The sequence below is a fragment of the Natrix helvetica genome (assembly GCF_964273705.1).
Source record: "Natrix helvetica genome assembly, chromosome: 1".
In the NCBI taxonomy this organism is placed as follows: domain Eukaryota; kingdom Metazoa; phylum Chordata; class Lepidosauria; order Squamata; family Natricidae; genus Natrix; species Natrix helvetica.
The window spans coordinates 168,782,078-168,805,055 of record NC_138548.1 but is presented as its reverse complement, the minus strand read 5'-3'; the positions used below and the strand labels follow the sequence as shown (position 1 = coordinate 168,805,055).

General features: G+C 40.5%; 1 protein-coding gene across 4 annotated transcripts in view; it reads left to right on the top strand.

Annotated features, from left to right (window-relative positions):
- Nucleotides 1–22,978, top strand: part of ZNF385B (zinc finger protein 385B) — a 246,750-nt gene that overhangs the window by 68,666 nt on the left and 155,106 nt on the right. Inside the window, exon 1 of one of the 4 annotated variants that reach the window (XM_081938914.1) lies at nucleotides 817–919. The exons of the other annotated variants lie outside the window; for them this stretch is intronic. Coding sequence (XP_081795040.1) covers nucleotides 895–919 — 25 coding nt within the window. The 5' untranslated portion in view covers nucleotides 817–894. Of the gene's footprint in view, nucleotides 1–816; nucleotides 920–22,978 lie in introns of those variants that run through there. 4 annotated transcript variants of the gene reach the window in all.

Genomic DNA, 22,978 nt, shown 5'->3' with positions numbered 1-22,978 from the left:
ATGATTAGAAATCTGAGAGAAAAAGAAGTTACCTACATCAAAAGAGAGAAAAGCAGTAGGGCAGAAAGTAAACACTTTAAAGGTGCGGGTCTAAAGCGTCAGATGCCTAAATTTATAGTCAATAATCCATAGTGGGACTAGAGTTTTCCATGTCCATTTATGTCTTTTGAGAGGGGTGTGGGGAGGCTTTCAGACTATTTTATGGCAGCAGGATATAAACCAGTGTTTCCTTTCTGAACATGTGCATTTTCATATAAACAAGGGGGGGGGGGGGAAACCCACAGTCAACATGTCATTTTTCATTTCTAAATCAAGCCCAATAATACATGTTAACATATTGACTATGAATGCTCCCTCTCCCTGTGGAGAATTTAGCTCTAATTTTAACACTCACACACTTTTAGGAAGATGATTCTTTATGGTTTGAAGCTATCTCCGTAGAGCCATTTCGTAATAATCTGCCTTGCTGGAGTCTGATCACTGCAGTTGATTCCATGCATTGATAATGAAGCCTGAAGATTGTTCGTTTCTCAGTATAAATCCACTCCAAAGACCTTCTACTTTAACTGTACTGTGTGTGTGTATTTCAGTACAAGTGAATGTTTGGAACTAAAATTGCTGCAATTTCTTTACAAATGACTCAGTATGCTTGTCCTTCCCTAAAATGCTGCCAGCGTGTAAAGGATTTTCAATGAGCAGTGCAAATAAGCCAGCAGTGGAGAAGGTTTGAAGCTGCACTGGTATAACAGTTTCCTGGCACACAGATGATCAGGGCTGGAGATCCAGGTCTCTATAGTATCCAACCCATCTTCTGTTGCTGGTCACAAATTGGAAGTTTTGAATTTCTAGCCTGGTTTATTTTACAAGCTGGATATTTAGCACGGCAGTACCATCATGTGGAGTGGACTTCCTAGCAGAGGTGAGCAATGCTTTTTAAAAAAATATAAACATTATTATACTCATGAATTGTACTCATTTCAAAATGAGATGCAGCCTTGTAATCCTCACGTGTTTGGAAGTGGAATTTTGTTTGTCATCTATAGCAAAAGAATACCAAGGCTAAACAAAATTATGGGAAAAACAGGTTATTATTTTTCTGATTATAACTAATCATGCATTGCAAATGCAATTCTATGTAATGGGTTGTCTCCTCTATATTGCTGGTGTAGTATTTATTACCAGAAGAGACTGTCCTGGCAGAACAGTCATTATGCATTTCAAATACATTAACAGACATCTATTGATACAATATGACAAGCTGATGATTAACTAATGAGGCTAATTAATCATCAGTGTGATTATATACTTGTGGTCAGGAAACAAACTCCAGAGCATAAAATCCTATTTATGAAAAGCTTGACTTGAACTATAAATTGCAAATGTGCCTTTCAGCTAATAAAGTTAAAAGCAAAAGCAATATACTGACATGATATGTATCTGATTTTGTCAGTATTAAAAAGATATGACCTGCCAGATATGGAACAACCTCTAGTAATTTGTTTGCAATGGTAACTTGTTTTATAAGAGGCATAAAATTCCTATAATTTCTGCCTAACAACACTTTAATTAAATATGACATTTAAACGTTGCAAATCTTTTTTAAAGACCTGAATACATTGCTGGTAATAATCTCTGGAATTCACATTATCAGTTCCTTAAGTTTAAAAACAACATGTCAGAGGATTAAGTTATGTTTACATGTCTAAAAAGTTCTGCCCAATCATTTCAGTTTGTAAATTATTCACCAAATCTTGTTATTTGCTTGCTTATAGTTGAAATGGCTATTCCTCTTTGGATGTTGGTTTTAGGGATGGGTGGTAATATCCAATAGGAAAGAAAAATTATTTCTTGTTACAGAATGAATAGTAACTCTGCAGTCCTTTCGTGAGAACCTAAGCCATCTCATGCCTTTTGCTGTGAATTTATTCACAAGGCAGTTGTTTTTATAGCTTTCAACCCCAGAGTTATGGAAAAGAATGTATATATGTTTGACAGAAGATTCGAGAATTTCTATTTACTAACAGTACATGTAAAGCATGGCTAACCAGCAGAAAACCTATTTCTATTTAGCCGATCTGTCTTTGCAAGTCCCAGGGCCACTATCTTGCTAGAAGCCACTGTGTGCTTTTGAAAGCATGAAATTAGTTTCATATACTGAGCACATGGTTTCTCATTTAGTAGTTCTTTTTATGGAAATGGCCAATTTATGGTTCACTGCCAGAACTTTTTGTCTTCTGTCAAAGCTGATAGCTTCTGCTAAGGTGTCCATGAGAGATACTAAAAAATGAAAAGAGTTAAATGGAAAAGGGAGAAAACCCTAATTAGAACTAAGAAAGGTATAATGGATTTGCAGATTTATTTCAGAATATTATTTGGATATGCCTTTTTTTCTCACCAGTGCCTGAATTTGACCTGCTTTTGTGAACATTAATAAAACTTGCAAGGAACTTTACTACATGTAAGGAGTGTTTAAAATGGACTTTTAAGCTAATGAAAAATTATTCTGTTATACTTTTTCTTATGTTCATTTTTCAAAGGAAAGATATAAAACTGTACTGTAATTCTTATTTATTTTGAGTTGGATCTAAAATGCAGTGGATCTAATGTGTTTATAATTAAGTGTGAATTCAGTGTTTCTTTTTATCAGGCAATCATTGATAATATTGATCTAATGCGGTAATTGTAGCATTCTTATTGTGGGTAAGTTGCATATATTAATTTGCATAAAAGTATGTATATGGTAGTGGTAATTCCTGAAGAAATTTAATGCGTGTACAGGTAGTTTTCAACTTACAACCACAATTGAGCCCCAAATCTCTATTGCTAAGTGAGACCATTGTTAAGTGAGTTTTGCCCCATTTTGCAACCTTTCTTGCCACAGTTAAGTGAATCACCATAGTTATTAAGTTAGCAACATGGTTGTTAAGTGAATCTGGCTTCTCCATTGGTTTTGCTTGTCAGAAGGTCATTAAAGGTGATCATGTAACCCCGGGACATTACAACTGCCATAAATTCAGTGTCTGAATTTTGATCATGTGATCATGGGGATCCCCAACCATCATATGCATGAAAAATGGTCATAAGTTACTTTTTTCAGTGCCTTATGGTCTAAAACAGTCACTAAATGAACTGTTGTGAGACTACCTGTACATATGTGTGTGTGTGTGCGCGCGCGTGTGTGTGTGTGTAGATATACATACATATAGCAAGAGATATCTAGTTGGATAAGAGAGCTGCAAACAGCCTTCCTTCTTTCCACCATTAAAGAAGTGTAAAATGGTCTTAGCATAATATTGAAAAGTTCACTTTACACTATATCCTTCTTTCTATGGGCAAATAATATATGTATGCATAAAGCTTATACAGGGCTGTGAGCCTTCAACTGAAACTCATAAGAGCAGTTACACCTTACACTGAATTCTAGCAGGCTGATTTAAAAAATTGGCCTAGTACAAATTTTGAATAAGCCTAAATATGGATTGTTTGATTTTGACTTAACATGTGAACCTGATAGTGGTGTTTTGTAAATTGTGATTAATGGCTTAGTGTGATGTTCAAATCCAGCTCATTCTGTTTAGTTTGGAAACCATGAGCATAGCTTAGCTCAGTCATTTTGTTATGTGTAAACAAAGATTGCTTTTCCTTTGAGTTGCCATATGTTAAGCAAATATTATTGCTCTTATGTTGAGTTTAAATCTATCTTTATGGCATTAGATTGGAGCAAGATCTAAACAATGGTTTTATTTACAGGTATGTTGAAATTAAACAGACAATGCAGTGAGATGAAGACAAAACTACTGTAGATAGTTCTACAGTACACTTCTACTTGTCACTTGTAATATTTCTTATATTTGGGGAATCTTATTTCCTGCAAATTATTTAGGAATAGATCAAGTAAAATTGTTATGTTATTATTCACTATAGAAACATTGAAATAAAAAAAACCTTAATAATGAATTAAATATATGTATGAGAATGTTTCCATTCCATCATTAATCAGTCTTCTACATTTGATCATAGTGTCTCTAGACCAAGGTTGTCAAACTTGCGGCGTCACATTGTTGTCACGTGACATATCGCGACTTTCCCCCCTTTGCTAAACTGGAGTGGGTGTGGCCAGTGCATGATGCATCTGGCCTGTGGGCCTTGAGTTTGACACCCCTGCTCTAGACTGCAAATGATGTTTAGTTTACCCTTCAATGGTTTTGTTTGAGGAATAACATTGTGCTTCAGAACAGGAATATATTATATAGTGCAAAGAAAAACAAAGATAGCTTTTTTTGTTTTACATATAAAAATTATCTAGAATATATAATATGAGAAAAAATCGCTTTTATCTAACATGTCTGTATTTTCCAAGTCATGGTCAATAATTTTTAATCCAACCAAATGAATTCTTATTTGGACATACATTTCACTGATCTGATAGACTTCATCTTCATCCCAAAACTCTGGATAAATTACAACTTCAGTCAACATTTAATTCATTGTTTCTCTTTGGTCTTTCCCAGTGTTTGCCAATATAGTTTTCGAAAAAAAGTATCGCTAGAATTTTGGATTGCTGGCAATTCAAATTTCAGAAAGGCATTTTATTATTTACTTTCACAAAGAAGATCACCAAGTGTTTTTAAACAGTGTTATTCTCTTCTGATAGAGCATGTTTTTTTCCAAATAATAATAATAATAATAATAAATTTGAATTTATTAGCCGCTCCCTCTCCAGACAGGACTCGGGGCGGCGTACAATAAAACATATAAAACATAAAACATATGTGCAAACACATAAACATCCAAATACACACATATACAAAGACATACATGCACGGAGGAGGTAACAAATTACATCACATTTAGACAGTTAAAAGTCACCATTAAAATACCCCATTAGTAATACCACAATTTAAAATTTAAAAGGACTGTCAGGAGGAATAAGAAAAAATTTACGGTTGAGCCAGGCCAGATAATTGAAAGAGGTGGGTCTTCAGCTGTACACGGAAGGAGCGGAGATCGGAAGTAATCCTGATGTCACGGGGGAGGTCATTCCACAGGGCTGGGCCCATCACAGAGAAGGCTCTGCTCCTGGGTGTCGCCCCCCGACACTTTAGCGGACGGCACCCGAAGAAGTCCCTCTCTGTGTGAGCGGATTGGTCGTAGGGATGTATGGGGCAGGATGCGATCCTGCATGTAACTAGGTCCTGTGCCATGAAGCGCTTTAAAGATCATAATCAAAACCTTGAAACGCACTCAGTAGACTACAGGAAGCCAGTGCAGCTCGCGCAGGAGAGGTGTTACAGGGGAGTATCTAGTCCTCCCCATAATCACCTGCGCGGCCGCGTTCTGGACCAACTGCAGTCTCCGAGTGCATCTCAGGGGAAGCCCCATGTAGAGAGCATTGCAGTAGTCCAGGCGAGACGTCACCAGCGCATGGGTGACTGTGCGTAGGGCATCCCGGTCCAATAAGGGGCGCAATTGGCGCATCAGGCGAACCTGATGGAACGCCCCCCTTGCCACGGCTGTTACATGGTCATCCATGGACAGCCGGGCATCCAGGAGGACGCCCAAATTGCGCACCCGTTCCATGGGGGCCAGTTGCTCGCCCCCAATGGCCAGAGATGGAAGCAACTGGTTGAACCGGGAGGCCGGAAGCCACAGCCACTCCGTCTTGGAAGGGTTGAGTTTTAGTCGGTTGCCATCCATCCAGACCCGTACGGCCTCCAAACACCGGGACATCATTTCAACGGCCTCGTTGGGGTGGTTCGGGGTGGAAATGTATAGCTGAGTATCATCAGCATACAGATGATATCCCACCCCAAAACCACGGATGATCTCGCCCAGCGGTTTCATGTATGTGTTGAACAGGAGAGGCGAGAACACCGACCCCTGTGGCACCCCACATGTGAGGGGGCTCCGGGTCGATCTCTGCTCCCCTGCCAACACACGTTGCGTCCGGCCAGAGAGGTAGGAGCCAAACCACCGTAAAACGGTGCCCCTGACTCCCAGCCCCTCTAGCCGGTGCAACAGGATACCATGGTCGATGGTATCGAACGCCGCCGAGAGATCTAATAGGACCAGGATAGAGGAACAACCCCTATCTCTGGCCCTCCAGAGATCATCAACCAACGCGACCAAGGCCGTCTCCGTGCTGTGCCCGGGTCGGAAGCCGGACTGGCGCGGGTCTAGATAATCATTCTCCTCCAGGTGACGTGGAAACTGTTGTGCCACCACACTCTCTACAACCTTCGCTAAAAAGGGAAGGTTGGAGACTGGACGATAATTGACTAGATCCGTTGTGTCCAGGGAAGGCTTCTTGAGCAGGGGCCTCACAACCGCCTCTTTCAAGGCGGCCAGAAGAAACCCCTCACCCAACGAAGCGTTCACTAGGCCCAGGAGCCAGTCGCGCGTAACCTCCCAGGATGCCAGTACAAGCCAGGAGGGACACGGGTCCAATAAACATGTGGTAGGACGCAGACGTCCACGCAACCTGTCCAAATCCTCGATGGCAACCGAGTCAAACTCCTCCCAGAACGGTCCCTCAAGACTCACCTCGGGCGTCTCCACTCGACCACTGAAAGGGGCCCATCCCATCCGGATTTGAGCGACTTTGTCCTGTAGATAATTCCCAAACTCCTCTGCTCTGCCCTGTAAAGGGGCTTCCCGCGGTCTCTCAAACAAGAGGGAGCGAGTCACCCGAAACAGGGCGGCAGGGCGGTTATCTGCGGACGCAATAAGAGCGGCACAATGTTGATGTTTGGCCGCTCTTAATGCCACAAGGTACGTCCTCAAATAGGCTCGTGCCTGTGCTCGGTCAAATTCGGAACGGGAGGATCTCCAACGACTCTCTAGGCGTCTCTTGTGGCGTTTCATCACCCTTAGCTCCTCGGCAAACCAAGGAGCCAGGGTGGTTCGTCGCCGCAGGAGAGGCCGCAAAGGCGCCACCCGGTCTAGGCCCCCGGTAGTCGCACTATTCCAGGCGTCTACCAGGTCCTCCACTCGGGGGCGGGTCAGGTCCACAGGAGGTGGCCCAAGCTCCGTCTGGAACCTATCTGGTTCCATCAGGCTCCTGGGGCGGAACCATCTAATACCTTCCGGTTCCGCCTCCCCGCAGCGGGGGGTAGCACCGGGGAAGTCAAGCCGGAGAAGTGAGTGATCTGACCATGACAGGGGAATAATAGTTGAATCCCCTATTCCCAGATCACTCGTCCACTGGCCAGAGACAAAGACAAGGTCCAGCGTGTGGCCTCCCTCGTGAGTAGGGCCCTGAATTAATTGGGTCAGGTCCATGGCTGTCATGGAAGCCATGAACTCCCGAACCCCCTCAGACGCTTCTCCCATCGACGGCAGGTTAAAATCCCCCATCACTAAAAGTTTGGGGGTCTCAACCGCCACCGATGAGATCAGCTCGAGGAGTTCAGGCAGGGCCGCTGATGTATAGCGAGGAGCCAGGTATACTATCAGCAGGCCCAACTGCCTCCCTGGGCCCCATCTCACGACAAGGGACTCACACCCGGATGTCTGCGGCACAGTGAACTCTCTCGGCTCCAAGGAGCCTGCAATTGAAATGAGACAGACATTTAAAAGAGAGCCAGCCAGAGGTTTTTGGAGGGGAAGAAGTCTAGACTGTAATGCATGTGAGAGGGGGAAATCAGAGCCATTGATGTGTGCTACCTAAATGTCCCCATCAATGTTTCATGAGTGGCAAGTGCATGAAAGAGGCAGGAGAGGAGAATCTATTGATAATAATTGTCATGATATACAAAGCTCTTCCTTCTTATGGCCTGCAGTGTGGAAGGATGTGTAGAGGATAACTCAGTGGACACAGTGCAAGAGAGTGAAGAATCTGGGGTCTCCTAGCCCTGGACTGACTGTTAAGCTGTGAGTCCAGAAGTATTTCCAAGTTGTTCACCAGTTCTAGAATGGAGAAGTGCTATACCAGTGATAGCGAACCTTTTCGGCACTGAGTGCCCAAACCGGGATGTGTGTGGCTGGCGCGTTCATGCCTATTTTTGGCTGTTTTCCAGGCCAAAAGCAGCCTGGAAAACTGCCTGGGTTTTGGCTGTTTTCCAGCGCTCCAGCACCCATGAAAACCAGCTGTCGCCGGAAATGAGAAGAGCAGCTGGCAATGGCGCATGTGCCCACCGAGCTGGCTCTGTGAGCATGCCATAGGTTCGCTATCATGGTGCTATACTATCTGTGACCAATAATGTAAATGCCCTTGACTCTAGAAGACCAAATAGCCACAGTCACCCAGGCTTGTCAAGATTGAGCTGAAGTCTGTTCCTCCCCATCCAGACCTGAAGAGCCTTGCTGGTTATTGTCATAGCTGTGATTCTTCCTTACATATGCAAAACATAAAATAATTGAAAGAAATGATGATAAATTATTAAAGTTTATTTCAATAAAGATAACTTAATATTTAATTTTGCTTTTTTGTTAATTTTTGTTAAAATAAACTTTAATATAATTTTAAATATCACTTTAAAATGGAGAGGCTGGGAAGGTATTCACAAATGCAACTAGAGTCATTACTTTATTTGCTAGTTTGGTATTTTAATGATTAATGCTAATATTTTAGTTTCTACAGAACTTTCAGAATGTATATTGAATGATTCCTGAACTTTGTTTCTATTATCAGCTTGCTTACTTGCTTATATGTCATCAGGCCAATGTCTACTCTTACAGACACATCGATAGATTTTTCTCTAGGACAATTTGTCCCCAACCTGATATTTCAGGTTATTTTCTTGGTAAAGTACAGAGATGATTTACCATTGTCATTTAGTTAACTTTAGCTGTATTAAAAAGGAGAGCCAGAGCTGTCCCATTAAAGGTTTTTGAAGTTTCTCTGATGTTTTCCCCATATGAATAAATTATTTGGTTGTCATAATTCACCATCATTTGGGTTTTTCACTGCTTTGCTCTCAAATATATATATTTTCGTAGATTTTCACGGGTGAAGGTATGCTGGTCTTGTTGTATTCGGGTCGTTTCCCGTGTAACAATCTTACACGGGAAAAGACCCGAATACAACAAGACCAGCATATATACACGAAAACATATATATATATATATATATATATATATATATATATATATATATATATATATATATATATATATATATATATATATATATATATATATATATATGCGCGCGCACACACACACACACACACACACACACACACATATATATATATATATATATATATATATATATATATATATATATACACATACATACACACACACACACACACACACACACACACACACACATACTTTATGTGAATTAATGAAAATATAATAGTCTAATGCGAGTTGGTGGATGTATCTAGGATTTTGAAAGTATTTTACAGTAATTCTCATAAAATAATTTCCATGCTTGGTATACCCAATCTCAAAACACTCAATTACTAGGACACAACTGGTGAAGTGATAGTTGTACATGTGTTATATGCATGCCAGAAGCAGGAGATAAGCAACAATGTTCTCTTGTTTTCCCTTATTTCTAGAAGTAACTTCTGATATGGTGTGGCAGTAATTATTTCTGTTACTCTGTTACTTGTCTTTCAGTAAATTTTTAATTTAATTATCTCATACGTCACCTGTGCTACCTAAATATATCAAGTAAACATGTAAAATTCATTGTAAAAAAACCACAGCTGCACTACACAGGTTGTTGCTTAACAAGCATTGTAGCTTTCCAAAGTGTTTCTGCCACTTCAATAGATGCCAAACCTAGTCCTGGAGTTTAGCCACTCACCATCTTATTTTCTAAAAATGCTTCCAGGAATTAAATCATATCCTATTTTTTATAGTAGTGCTTTTCTGTAAAGCATACTAACTTTTCATTTATTCCCATTTATTAAATTTTAAATAAAAACAGCTTTAAAGAAATCCTGAGGATTAGAAAGCCTGGTGCCAAGGCAGATGTCGCCTATCACATTGGTGCCCTTAGGCATTGTGTTGGACAGAACATGGGTTTACTGTAGATTTCCAATGTAGGTTATTATTTAGCTTTCACTGCCTTTAGTTAGAGAAATTATAATGTTATAATTTCAACTATCACAGTGGGAGTTGGCAGCCTAGTTTGGCTTGAAAGCTAAGTTGATTTCAGGCAAACGTATCAGAAGCTACAGCAACAATTGAGGAAGGGCAAAATATGGACATACACCCTGTCAGACCAGTTTCTTTAGAGTAGTCATGCAGTTTCTCATGCATGTATGCATGCATGCATTTCATTCTTACATACTTGTACAAAGATTTCCAGAAATACCTAACTGCAATTATTAGGCTTTAAAATACATTATCCTTGAACCAGTAGCTTCTATTTTGAATCCTTCCAGAAGTTGTAATGGATTTTATGGGAGAGAATTGCAGTATTTGGGAGAGATTAAACTTAAAGGAAAAACCAACAAAGTAGATGAGAAACTCACAGGATTTAACAGTGAATGTTATACGATTATATGTTCAGAAGTCTTCCTGCTCACAAGTCTGTGGTCTAAAATGTGAATGAGCTATTTTGTTTTGTTTTGTTTTAGGTCCACCTATTTGCCATGAGATTTTGGGGACTAACAACCAACTAAAAACATCAGCAATATTAACAAAACAGCAATTAATATCACATTAAAGGCAGCTTATATATCCACAAATCCATAAAAACTATGATATACCGGTAATAGCAATAGTACTTAGACTTATAGCCTGCTTCACAGTGCTTTACAGTCTTCTCTAAATAGTTTACAGAGTCAGCATATTGCCCACAACAATCAGGGTCCTCATTTTACCAACCTCAGAAGGATGGAATGCTGAGTCAACCTTGAGCCTGTGAGACTCGAACCGTCGGCAGTCAGCAGAAGTAGCCAATGCTTTTTAAAAAGGCTGGCCTAAATTCTTGGCCTTTTTGCAATTTAGAAGCCTAGGTCAGAAGTAATTTCTGATCTCGAAGATGGTCTCTGCATGTGGGCAGCCCTTATACCGATTGGCCTTTTTTATTATAATAATAGTGAACACATTTCAGTTACACCACAGTTATAGAATATTGACTCCAGAATTATAGAAGGTGCATACATGCCAATAAGATATTGGAGAAACTGTGTGAGTCCATCTCATGTATATAGCTTGTCACAAGCAAATGTTAAAATGCTACTGTTCATATTTCTAGTATAAATAACTCAAAATCAATGTTTTTATAGAGAAACAGTATATCCTATGCTGCTGATGTTTTTATGACAATCTGTGATCCATTGGATCATTGTTTAGAGATATTTCTTTACTACCACTCATGTAGTCCCTGACCCTTGTGCACCTCCTCACATCCCTCAGACTCTCCCCAACCTCTGTTGCACCCTCCCTGACCCTTGCCACACCTCTCAGGCACCCTCACTAACTCGCACTCTCATATCCTCTCCTTCACCTGCTCTGTGCCTCTTACATACCTCTGCACACCCTCCTCCACCCTTGCTTCATCTCTCTCATACACCCCTTGCTTCCTCCCTCACCTAGCAGCAGCCACATACCTTGGACTTACAACTTACTTCCAGCTTCCCAACTGACTTATGGGAAACTGGCAGGGAACATTGGAAATGATTATCATGGCACTGCAGCAGTACAGCAGCATTGATAGACTCATAATTTTCCAAAATTTCAATCCCATAGGAGTCATCGCTCCTAGATTTTGGATGCATTCACTGAGTTAGCCTATTGGGATACCTTGGTTCAAAAATGGTTGCCTACGATACACAGTTTTTCCCATTTGATTATAAACAGACAAGAGACTTTTAGTAGTATTCAGATTTATTGTATTTCACCTTTTAGATGCTCAGAATTTGTGAACAAATAGTCAGATTTCAATTTTTGATTGAGGCATCATCCTCAAACCTACAGTCCTATAAATATTTACTGCAAAATAAATCTCAGAATAGAGAACACTCCCAAATAAGTGTGCACAGGACTACAGCCTAAGTGAAAATATTGTAGTCACCTCTCATTAAAACAGGTTTTCATCATTCCCTCTGTGAGCATAATAAATTTCTTTGGCCAATGATATATATGTACAGGAAACAGTTCTAAGACACTATAAATTGATTGAAGGTCAGCACCCCTGTAAAAATCATTGACTTGCCTGAAGTTAACTTTATAGATTTCAACAGCAGTTAATCTAATAGCACAAGAATAGATCACGTTTTTCCCCCACACTTGTTCATTGGCTAATGATTCAGTCTGATGCACTTTATTTTTGTATATGTCTTCTCTAGCGGAGTAAGATCTTGCATACAGAAAAAAACACTAGTACAGGGGTGCAAAACTCACATCTCGGCAGCGTCATGTGACATATCAGGACTTTCCCCCCCTTCGTTAAACCGGGCGTGGCCAGTTTGACAGCCCTGCTCTAGTATCTTTAAACTCTGAAAAGGTGTAGGAATGATGTCACATCTATGATGCTCTACTGCAGTTCCATATTCAAAAGATGTTAATAGCAAAGGTGAATATTGTTTTATGAAACTTAGTAGTCCAGGTCATTGTAGTGAAAAGGAAGACATTCAGAATTTATTGGGGTTCTATATTGTATGACCTAGTATTAAACAGAATTATGTTGCACTGCCATGATTACTATCTCTGCTACAAGTGACGTTAGCCGCATTTCTGAAGCTGACTTAGATTCTACCTTTTTAGCTTTCTTTCCAAGGGCTCAGTTTTTCCCCTTATTCTTAAAGGTTTTTGCTTGGCTGATACACATTTACACAAGAACGCAGAGAGGCTTATGGGATGTGTATAAAGGTGACCTGTTGTTCCATCTCTCAAGATAGTGTCAATGATTTTTGAGTAACATATCTGTACAAAAGAAAGTCAAGGATAAGTAACTTAGTTATCTAGGCATATATGATTCTTCCTTTACTAACAGCACCTGTGACTTAGGTAAATGTATTATGTATTTTTTCCCCCAGCATTACCATTCTTTTTTTCTATTTCCATATTACTACCAGATGCAAATTATATATATAGCAAGGCCTGTTTTAGGAGAAGATGGAATACCTCTTTTAATATTGGACCAGATAAAGACAAAGGTACCCTGTTTCCCTGAAAATAAGACCTCCCCGGATAATAAGTCTAATCGGGCTTCTGAGCATATGCGCTAAAATAAGCCCTTCCCCAAAAATAAGCCCATCCTGAAAATATTGCAACACATTAGCAGCCATAAGGTGACCACGCTCGCCGCCTCTGACACCTAAAAAATAATAAGACCTCCCCGAAAATAAGGCCAAGTGCTTATTTCATGGGTCAAAGAAAATAAGACCCTTTCTTATTTTCGGGGAAATACGATATATGGTCTCAGGCAAAGGCTGGACTATGAGGACTTGTTAAATAATAGTAAGGCTTCTACAGTGTGCAATTAAGGGGTTTTGTGGATGAACCCTCAGAGGCTACAGCCAATATTAGCTGCACAGGTAGTTCTCAGTTAACGGCATGTTGCTGCAGTCACATACATGCCATTTCAGTGCTTTGCAACCAGCATGCATATTTGACCATTGCAGGATTCTCACAGAAATGTGATAATCCTTTGCAAGTTCACAGCTGGCTTTCATCAAGCAAAGTCAATGGAGAACTGGCAATAAAATTGCAAATCATGATCATATAAAATCTCACGTAATAACCATGGGTGATTTGCTTAATGACCATAGTAGAACTGATGTGCGTCGAGCACAGTCACATGATGTTTTGCTTAACAACCACATCACTTAACAAGAGTTGTCAGTCCCAGTTGTGATAGTTAGGCGAGGGCTATCCATAATGAGGAATAATGTGAGTTGTAATTTAAGAACAATTGAAAGTGTGCAGATTCTCTTCCTCTGATTTAAGCAATAGAAAGTTAAGTTAGAAACGTAAAATACTTTTTCTTTGGATTCACCTGTTCAAATCTCATTTGCAAATGGAACTATCCAATATATAGAACTATTTCCTATCATTTATTAAACTGCTTTAACTGATCTTTTGTTTAGCATTTGCTTTCATGGAATGTCTCTTTTTCTGTCTGTTTTGGATTCATCTAAATTAAAACAAATTTCTGGTTTATGAAAACTTGCCTTAAAATACACCACAGACTGAAAGACAATTATATTTATCACAGCTATTAGCAGTTTGAGGAGTGTGTCCTTAGGCTTCATACTGAAAGCAGTTCTGTAATTGGTGCTGCAGTGTTCCACCTGTACTAGGCAATCTTCCAAATCCAGAAATTGAAAGTGAGCACTTATTATAGATGAATGTTCTCTCCCTCTGTTAATTTAGAATTGCAATTTCATCTGGTCCCATACAAATCAAAAATTGGGTAGTAAAATCAATTATATTAGATCACAGACGGCATGTAGTTCATCCATTTTCTCATATAAAATATATCCATGATGTATGACTTGGATAGCTTCTCTTTTGTTCTCTTAAAAGTTTCACATGGATATTGAAATACTGCTCATCAGTATAATTATTAACCGTAAGTGTATTTATGTCCCCAGTATACCCAAAAGCATATACACTGAGTATATTTCCCCATGACAGCGAACAGTAAGAAAAGAATTGTGGCTTTCTATAATCTGTGGTAGGAGAAAAGCTAATGTTCCATCTCAAGGACATTGTTAGACCTTGAATAGCTGCAGTTTTTCACACACCCAGTTTTATAATGACATATATGGGAAATAGTCTGTATATTTTCTTCAATTTTCTATTCCAAATTGGTTAAGCGTTAGGTAGTTTAAAAAAAAAAGTTTTTTTTAAGTTCAATGTGTAGATTACTAGGTGTTAACAATCAGTTTTAAAAATCATTTTACTTAGAAACTGTCATTAAGATTAGAATTCTAGGAGTTACATGGCTCAGATGATGGGCTCTATCAGATATCGATCCTACTTGTCCCTTCAGCACATTCTTTTCAAATCCCTGTTATTCAAGTATTTTCCATATCTGCAAATTTAACAATGTTTTTCTCCTTGGCAACTGAAGTATGTGCTACTCCTCTCCTCAAAAAAAAAAAAAAAAAAAAAAAAAATCTCCCAGCTCATGTATGCAGTAAATTAACAACTCAGAAAGTTAAATTTTAACATAGTGTTGCTGGAGAATATGGGGAATTTCCTGTGCAATATTTAGAGGCAGTTTTTGTATAATAGAGGAACATTTTTAATTCCTTTTTGTTTCATAGAAGCTGATGTCATCCCTCTGAGGTAGTCCAGACAAGAAGCACACTCAGGAATCCTAGCTCTATCTTTGTTGTAAGGTTGCATTAACAGACTCTTGCAAGATTGAAAGCATTTCTTCCCTCTTTTCCTTTTATTCTCCAGAAAACTAGGGAGACTAAACTAGCCTTCTAAAATCCCATGGTAGGGGTTGATAATAGGGCTGTTTGCTCCTGTCATGTTTGGTCTGCCATTTAATCTTTGGTGTAGGACTCTGGCCTTCAACTGTGTAATATGTAAACAGATTTTCTGTGTAACTTGGTCTCTAGGTTGGTGTTTCTTTTGTCAGTGTTCTTTTTCCAGCCCTATGCAAAGTGTATTCTCTCTTTTTAAAAAACATTTCCTTATTCCATGTTTATTATTTTGATAAATAACTCAGGGTGGCAAACATATCTAATATTCCTTCTTCATTCCCCCCCCCCCAATAACAATCCTGTGAGGTGGGTTGGATTGCCAGAAAACGATTGACCCAGCCAGCTTTCGTGGGATTACAACTCATGGTCTCCTGTTTTTTGGCCTGGTGCCTTAATCTGTAGACCAAACTGGCTTTTTATATTCCCTTCTATTTTTATTTTATTCTCACTTTTACTAAATTATGATCTACCGTGTTTCCCAAAAAATAAGACAGGGTCTTATTTTCTTTTGACCCCCGAAATAAGCTCTTGCCCTTATTTTTGGGGAGGGCTTATTATTTTTGAGGTGCAGGAGGCGGTGAGCGTGGTCACCTCATGGCTGCTGCTCTGTTGCAATATTTTGGGGGGAGGGCTTATTTTCAGGGAAGTCTTATTATTTTTGAGGTGCAGGAGGCGGCGAGCGTAGTCACCTCATGGCTGCTGCTGTGTTGCGCGTCGCTGGGCCTGCTGCTCTTTTTTCAGTGGCCATTAGCAATGACAGAGGGGCGCGGTGGCTAGGGTTGTGGGAGCAGCCATTAGGTAAGGGCGTGTGGGGTGCATGGGACATGTTCCCCCTCCCTTTCCCCCCCTCTGGCCTCGCCTCCTCATCTCATGATGTTTGCGCAGCAAGCAACCAGAGGAAATGGCGGGGACTGGCTGCACATGCGTTTAAATATTTTTGGGGAAGTCTTATTTTTGGGTAAACAGGGTTTGGTCATCAGTACATAGATACTCTGTGTTTATGACAGACACATGGAGAGTGATTTATCATATGAAACTATACTAATTTGAAAATGCCACAATTTTGGTATGGATATTTTAAATGAAATATAAACTTTCTTCTTTCTATCAGGGCAACTACAGGAAGACCCCCTTGATAGGTGACAATGTGGTTAAATAGTTGGAGGTTCATGGGAGCTTACATATGTAATTAGTATCCTGCATCCTTTTGCATTTCTTTTCATGGTTCCCATACTCCTAACGCAGTGGTGGGCAACCTTTTTTTTCAACTGAGCCAAATCTCGCCAAAATCACGATTGAAATTTATTTTGAGAGCCACATTTTTAAAACCGAAAATACATAGGATGGTACACTGTTTTTAGTTTCAATAAACTCTGGCATTTGAAGCACGCAAGTCTTAAAGCTGTCAAGTTACAAGATCCTTGCATCCCTAACCCTTTAGGAAAAAAACCCCAAGGGGTCTTCAAACCTGACAGCTTTAAGACTTGTGGACTTCAACTCCCAGAATTCCTCCTCCAGTCATGTTGGCTCAGGAACTCTGGCATTGAAGCATGCAAGTCTTAAAGCTGTCAAGTTGCAAGACCCTTGCACCCCTAACCCTTTAGAAAAAAAACCCAGGGTCTTCAAACCTGACAGCTTTAAGACTTGTGGACTTCAACTCCCAGAATTCTGAGAATTGAAGTCCACCAAGGGCATCAATCATATTAGCCCAGGCAGGGATCTGCAAAATTGGCTCTTAAGACTGGTGGACTTCAACTCCCAGAATTCTGAGAGTTGAAGTCCACCAAGGGCATCAATCATATTAGCCCAGGCAGGGATCTGCAAAATTGGCTCTTAAGACTGGTGGACTTCAACTCCCAGAATTCTGAAAATTGAAGTCCACCAGTCTTAAAACAGCCAACTTTGCAGACCTCTGTGTTAGCCCAAAGCAGGGCGCTGGGCGGGCCTTGCTCCCCCATTGGTGGAGCCCCAGGAAGCGAGGAGGGAGAAAAAGAGATGGAGGCCAAGGAGCTTCTCCCCCCCCCCGCAAAAATCTTATCAGGGAGCCGGCGGGCAGTAGCAAATTAGCTGATCACGCGGCGTGATCGGCTAATTTGCTACTGCCCGCCCGGCTCCCCGGTTAGATTTTTGCTGGGAGGAGGCGGGGGGGAAGCTCCTTAGCCTCCGTTTCTTTTTCTGCCTCCTCGCTTCTCGTCCCCGCCCGACTTCAGGATCCTCCCTAATCATTGTGGGTCGAAAAGAAAAAACGGAAAGAGGCGCTTGTTTTGAAGTGCCCGAGAGGAGGGAGGGGAGCGGGCACCCGGCACACAGAAGAGCCACATTAAAGTGTGTAAAGAGCCGCATGTGGCTTGCGAGCTGCGGCTTGCCGACCACTGCTCCTAACGCTATTAATGAAAAAAGAATCCATATAAAAAGGAAAAGGAGTGACAGGTTGATTTTTACATAGGCAGCTGAAAAGTATACTGTGGGAAACAGCAGATATTTATTTCAGATCTTTCAGATTTGTTTATGTAATATTGTTAGTTGATATCATTAACCAAATGAACCATAGGAATATTTTAGATGGTTAAGAATGAGGTATTATTAATAGTAATATTGGAAACTTGAGCGATCCCATACTACCCATTTCATTGAAGGAGGTATCAGCAGATCCAAGGAAAAAGCAGTGTTAGCAAAACTATTTCTCCAGCAAAACCATTAGGAAAACTAACCAGGGAAGATCATAGTGCAGCTCAGTGGTGATTAAGCAGTGAGCATTAAACAGTTTCTAACTGTTCTGCAGTCAAGTGAAAAAAAAAATCAGAAGGTAATGAAAATATTATTTGACTAAAACACTGAATATGATAGTTGCACTGCTGATTTGTAGGTCCCAATTGGTTAAATTTATTCCCCCTCCCCAATCCGGCACTCCATTGTAGGATATTAGGTAGAAATGATTTGTTCGAAGATCATTCAGCTTTTCAGAGCAACAATGCTTTCATGTAGTCAGAGGTGTGAAAAATACTTCCAACTCAAAAGTTTTAAGCCTGAAACACTCAGTTCTAACCAGATCCTGACAGTTCATTCTTTCATCTGATGCTAACAGATGCCCACAAATAGTTTTTCAGCTTTGAGAAATGGCAGAAATCATCCAGCACCATGTATGGATTATAGAGTAGATAGGGTAAGACATTGCAATTCAACTTTGCAATTGATTCCTGGTTGCTCATGAGGATTAAGGCCCGATGTCATATTGCTTTAATCTTTTTTCATGTGCTTCTGAACTCTGCTTAATATTGTTTCAAAGTGTCACGACAAGGTGGTACTCTGAAGTGATACAGTAGTAGTACCAGATTCAAGGAAATTCATGTAAATAACATCCTATGCCTCTCAGAAAACTATCAATGAGCTTTCTTGCCGAAGCATGGATTTTGCATTCTTTTTTCTTAGGTGAAGCTTTGCCATGGTAGTCCATGGACCGATGCTTTGTTCTGCATCATAATGAGGAGCCCATGTTTTTTTAACTGTCATGAAATTCCTCATCTTCTTCTCATAGTATGACAACAACTGTTGGCAAGTTTCACCTCTTGAAGCTTTTATATCCGCCGTCAGCATGCAAGGAACCCATATTCTACAAACTTTCTGATAATGAAGAACAAAAGTAATATGGCATACTCCTGTGAAATACCAAGCTTGACAGCAGTTTTCTTTTGAATGATTCACCAATTGTTCTTAATCAGTTAATCAACAGTTTTCATGTGAAACTTGTCAGTTGCTATCACAGGTTATCCACTTGTTCTTAATCACACAAATCAGCTCTTCCCAGATTACCATATTTACATATATATTTTTTGCCCAGTGATGCACAGGATTCACATCAACACAGTCACTATAAACAACTCGCACAATGGTTGAATTGCAATTACAGGACTCATTTGAAAGTTAATCACAGGGTATTGCTTAAAGCATTCCAACAAGTATTTATTGCAAACTTTGGTTTCACAAATAATAGCAATACATATTTTCTCAGCAACATCCCAATGCTAAACAACACATCAGAGCTTTTAGTACATCGCTGCTGCTATCTGTTTATTTGCAACATTGAGCCATTACTTTTCATGTAATCCTCCTATATACAAAAAAATCTGAATATTATATTGATGATGATTAATGATTAGTTCCCTTCACTGTGATATTATCTTAATGATAAATATGCTTGTCTGAGCATTGATTCATATGTGTTATTACAGTTAAGAGAACTTTTTTTTTTTATCTTTGCAACTCTCATGAAATATAACTCATAAGATTATTAGGGTGATTTTGGTTAAGTGGACTTTTGAAAAGTAGTTTGTATTAGTCCATCTCAGTGATGGCTAACCTTTTTGTTGCTGGGTGCCAAAAATGCAAGGGCATGTGCACAAGTCTGGTAATGCAAAAATGGTATTTGAGTGTGGACTACTCATGTGAACAATATAAGATGGATAATTGTCACGTTTGTTTAGTAATGATGGAACCACAATTTTGCATGAGCTGCAGTGGCATTATTCTCCCTTTAGAGTGTGCTTAGATGGGTTATCAGCAGTGTAAGTGTGAATTTATAATATATATGCTAATCATTTACAAAACAATTTATTAAATTTGTATACCGCCTGACTCCCAGTGACTCTGGATAACTTAAACAATCAAAAAGAAAAGAAAAACCAACAGAAGATGGCAAGAATAACAGAATGGATTAAATGAAACAAGAGGTCTAGCTCTCCCTTGCCAAAAGCCTTTTAAACCAATATGTAATATTTCAAAGGTCAATGAATGAAGTGGGCTTTTAGCATTCGGATAATTTGCCTTGGTAGCAATTAAGTATCATCTTTATGCTTACTCCAGTTCTTACATTTTCTCCTTCTGAGAAAATTGCATTTGATGTGGAAAATTCTAATTTAATCCATTTTCATTTTTTTTAAAATGCAGGCTTTTTGCTGACTGCTAAGTCGTGCTGATTTTTAATTAGTTCATATATTTGTGGGATATTTTTCAACGTATCTTTTCCTTCTTTATTCTCCCTTGTAGGGGAAGAGAATTTAAATTGGTCTTGTTAATAGTGGAGATAATATTTTGAATGTATGTTGGTCAGTACATTTTTTATTTTCACACTGACCAGTATAAAGCTTAAAGTTAAACATAATGCGCATAAAGCAGTGTTGAAACACAAAAAGAGTTGCCCCTGACCATATTTTATTTATGTCATTTGATTTCTTGGGGGGAAAGGAATAGTATAACTCAGGGAACAGTTTATTTTAATATGTACACTATACAAATAATGGCTAGATCTCTATTTTCCTCCAGTGGGGACTCACTCCCTCTTTGTCAGCCTTTCAAGGTCAGCTAAGTCAGGAATTAGACACCACAAGCACTATTGGAATTCTATTGTTGTTGAGTATAAAAATAGAATTTCAAATGCCTGGCAGAGTTTCTTTCTATCCCCTCTTTTAGCACAGAGAATCAAGGTGGAGTTATTTTGAGTCTCTTCCATATACTTAATTCTTTTCCAGAGCTAAGATTTTCTTTACTCTCTTATCTGTTAACCGATTCTGCAGTCCTTTATTGCCTCCAACGCTTCCCATGTTTAAAAAATGTAAAACATTATTTCAGAATTCCCGAAAACCAAATAATACAAGGAGCAGATTTTTTTCTAAATGAGGTGGGATTAGCATGATGCACAGTGCTGTCAGTTTTTCTGCACAGAGTAGCCATGTATATTATTTTGTACTTCAGGGACTGTAAGAAAAGCTATATCCTAGAAAATAAGTGTATTTGGAGATGGGAAATGGTAAACAGACTGGCTTCGAAGAATAATTAAATCAGCTGTTGTTACCGTTAAGCTTGTGTGTCCCTATCCATTACCCAATCTAACACTGGCAACGAGGATGGGAATGGAAGGCAACTAGGCAAAACAAAAAGACCGTAGCAATCCAGCAAGTACATCCAGCCCGGAGCTCAGCGCGGTTTCTAGCAGCCATTTTTGAGTGGCAAACTCAAAGCGCTCTCAGAACACAAAATGGCCATGGACGCCCCATCAACTCCATATGACCTAGTCACCGAGCACTGGGACTTGTACATGCTACGATTTGACTGCTTCCTCGAGGCAAACGACCTCATGGACCTTTCTGAAGGCCGCAAAAAGAACATGTTCCTTGGATACTGTGGCCGGGAAGTGTTCGAGACGGTGAAAGACCTCTCTGAGTCGACACCGCTGCAATCAGTCGCCTAGTCCGTGCTCCAGCAGATGCTGAGGACCCACTATGCCTCCAAGCCATCCAAGCACATTCGCCGGCATGAGATTAACATCAGGAACCAGAAAGAGGTGAGGCGATTAATGAGTAGGTTGCGGCGCTTTGCAACGCCGCAGCGTACTGCGAATTCTGAGACCTGGATGAACTGATTCTGGACCGCATAATTTGCGGCATACAGGACATTAACCTACAGAGGAGGTTACTCGCTAAATCTAACCTAACTCTGCAGATCGCCTTGGACGAAGCCAGGGCGTCCGAATCAGCCGTCAAATCTACTGAGACTCTGCAGCACCAAAACGCTCCACAAGACACATGAAAGAGTACACACGTACATCGCGAGGCTGCAGAGCCCGAGAGCTCACAGGGCGAGGAAGATGACAGCTGCCGCATGCGCAGTAGCCGCACCCAGCCGGCATGCAAATTCAAACTGCGTCTCCCACCTTGTGCTAGCTGCGGAGGAGACCATGCCAGATCGGCTTACTGTTTCCGCGATGCAACCTGCCAGCGCTGCGAGCGAAATGGGCAAATTGCCAAAGTGTGCCAGAGCGAATTCCCTGCCATTACCTGGCAGCCTAGAAGCGCACCAAACCGCCAACAGAGGCCCAACCAAGGGGCCTAGAAGAAGCCACCACTGCGCTCAGAGGGCGACAATATAGTCACCTACTATACGTCAGTCGGCCAAGTTCGCAACAGGCGGCCAAAAAATCTGAAAGTCACAGTCCTCATCGAGGACTCTCCATGTGAGATGGAGATCGACACCGGGTCTTCACTGACCATCATGCCGTGGTCTACCCTAAAGCAGGCTATCCCTAGACTAAAGAAGCAGCATCTTCGCACCCATGATATCCGCCTACGAGATTACCAGGGAAACCGGGTCCCCATCAGGTGCCAAGGCACCTTCCAGGTGAAGTTCAAGCACTTCAGTGGGAAACTCCCAGTAACAGTGGTCAGCGGGAACCTGCAGAGCCTCCTAGAGCTAGATTGGTTCCAAGCCCTGGGCCTAGAAGTGACCGGTATCAACGCCTTGAAAGACGACGGTGCTGAAGCCATCTTTAAGGAATTCGAGGACGTTTTCAGCAACAATCTGGGTAAGTATGTGGGGACTCCAATTTCCTTTAGTTTGGACCCCAACATAGCCCCAATAAGGCTAAAACCCAGGAGAGTACCTTTTGCTCTACGCCCCAAAATTGACAGGGAAATTGACAAGCTCGTAGGCCAGGGAATCCTAGAGCCGGTTGATCACGCACACTGGGAGACCCCTATAGTGACACCTGTAAATCTGACGGATCTGTCCACATCTGCGCGGACTACAAGTGCACAATAAATAAAGCGCTACAACAAAGCGCCTACCCTGTACCC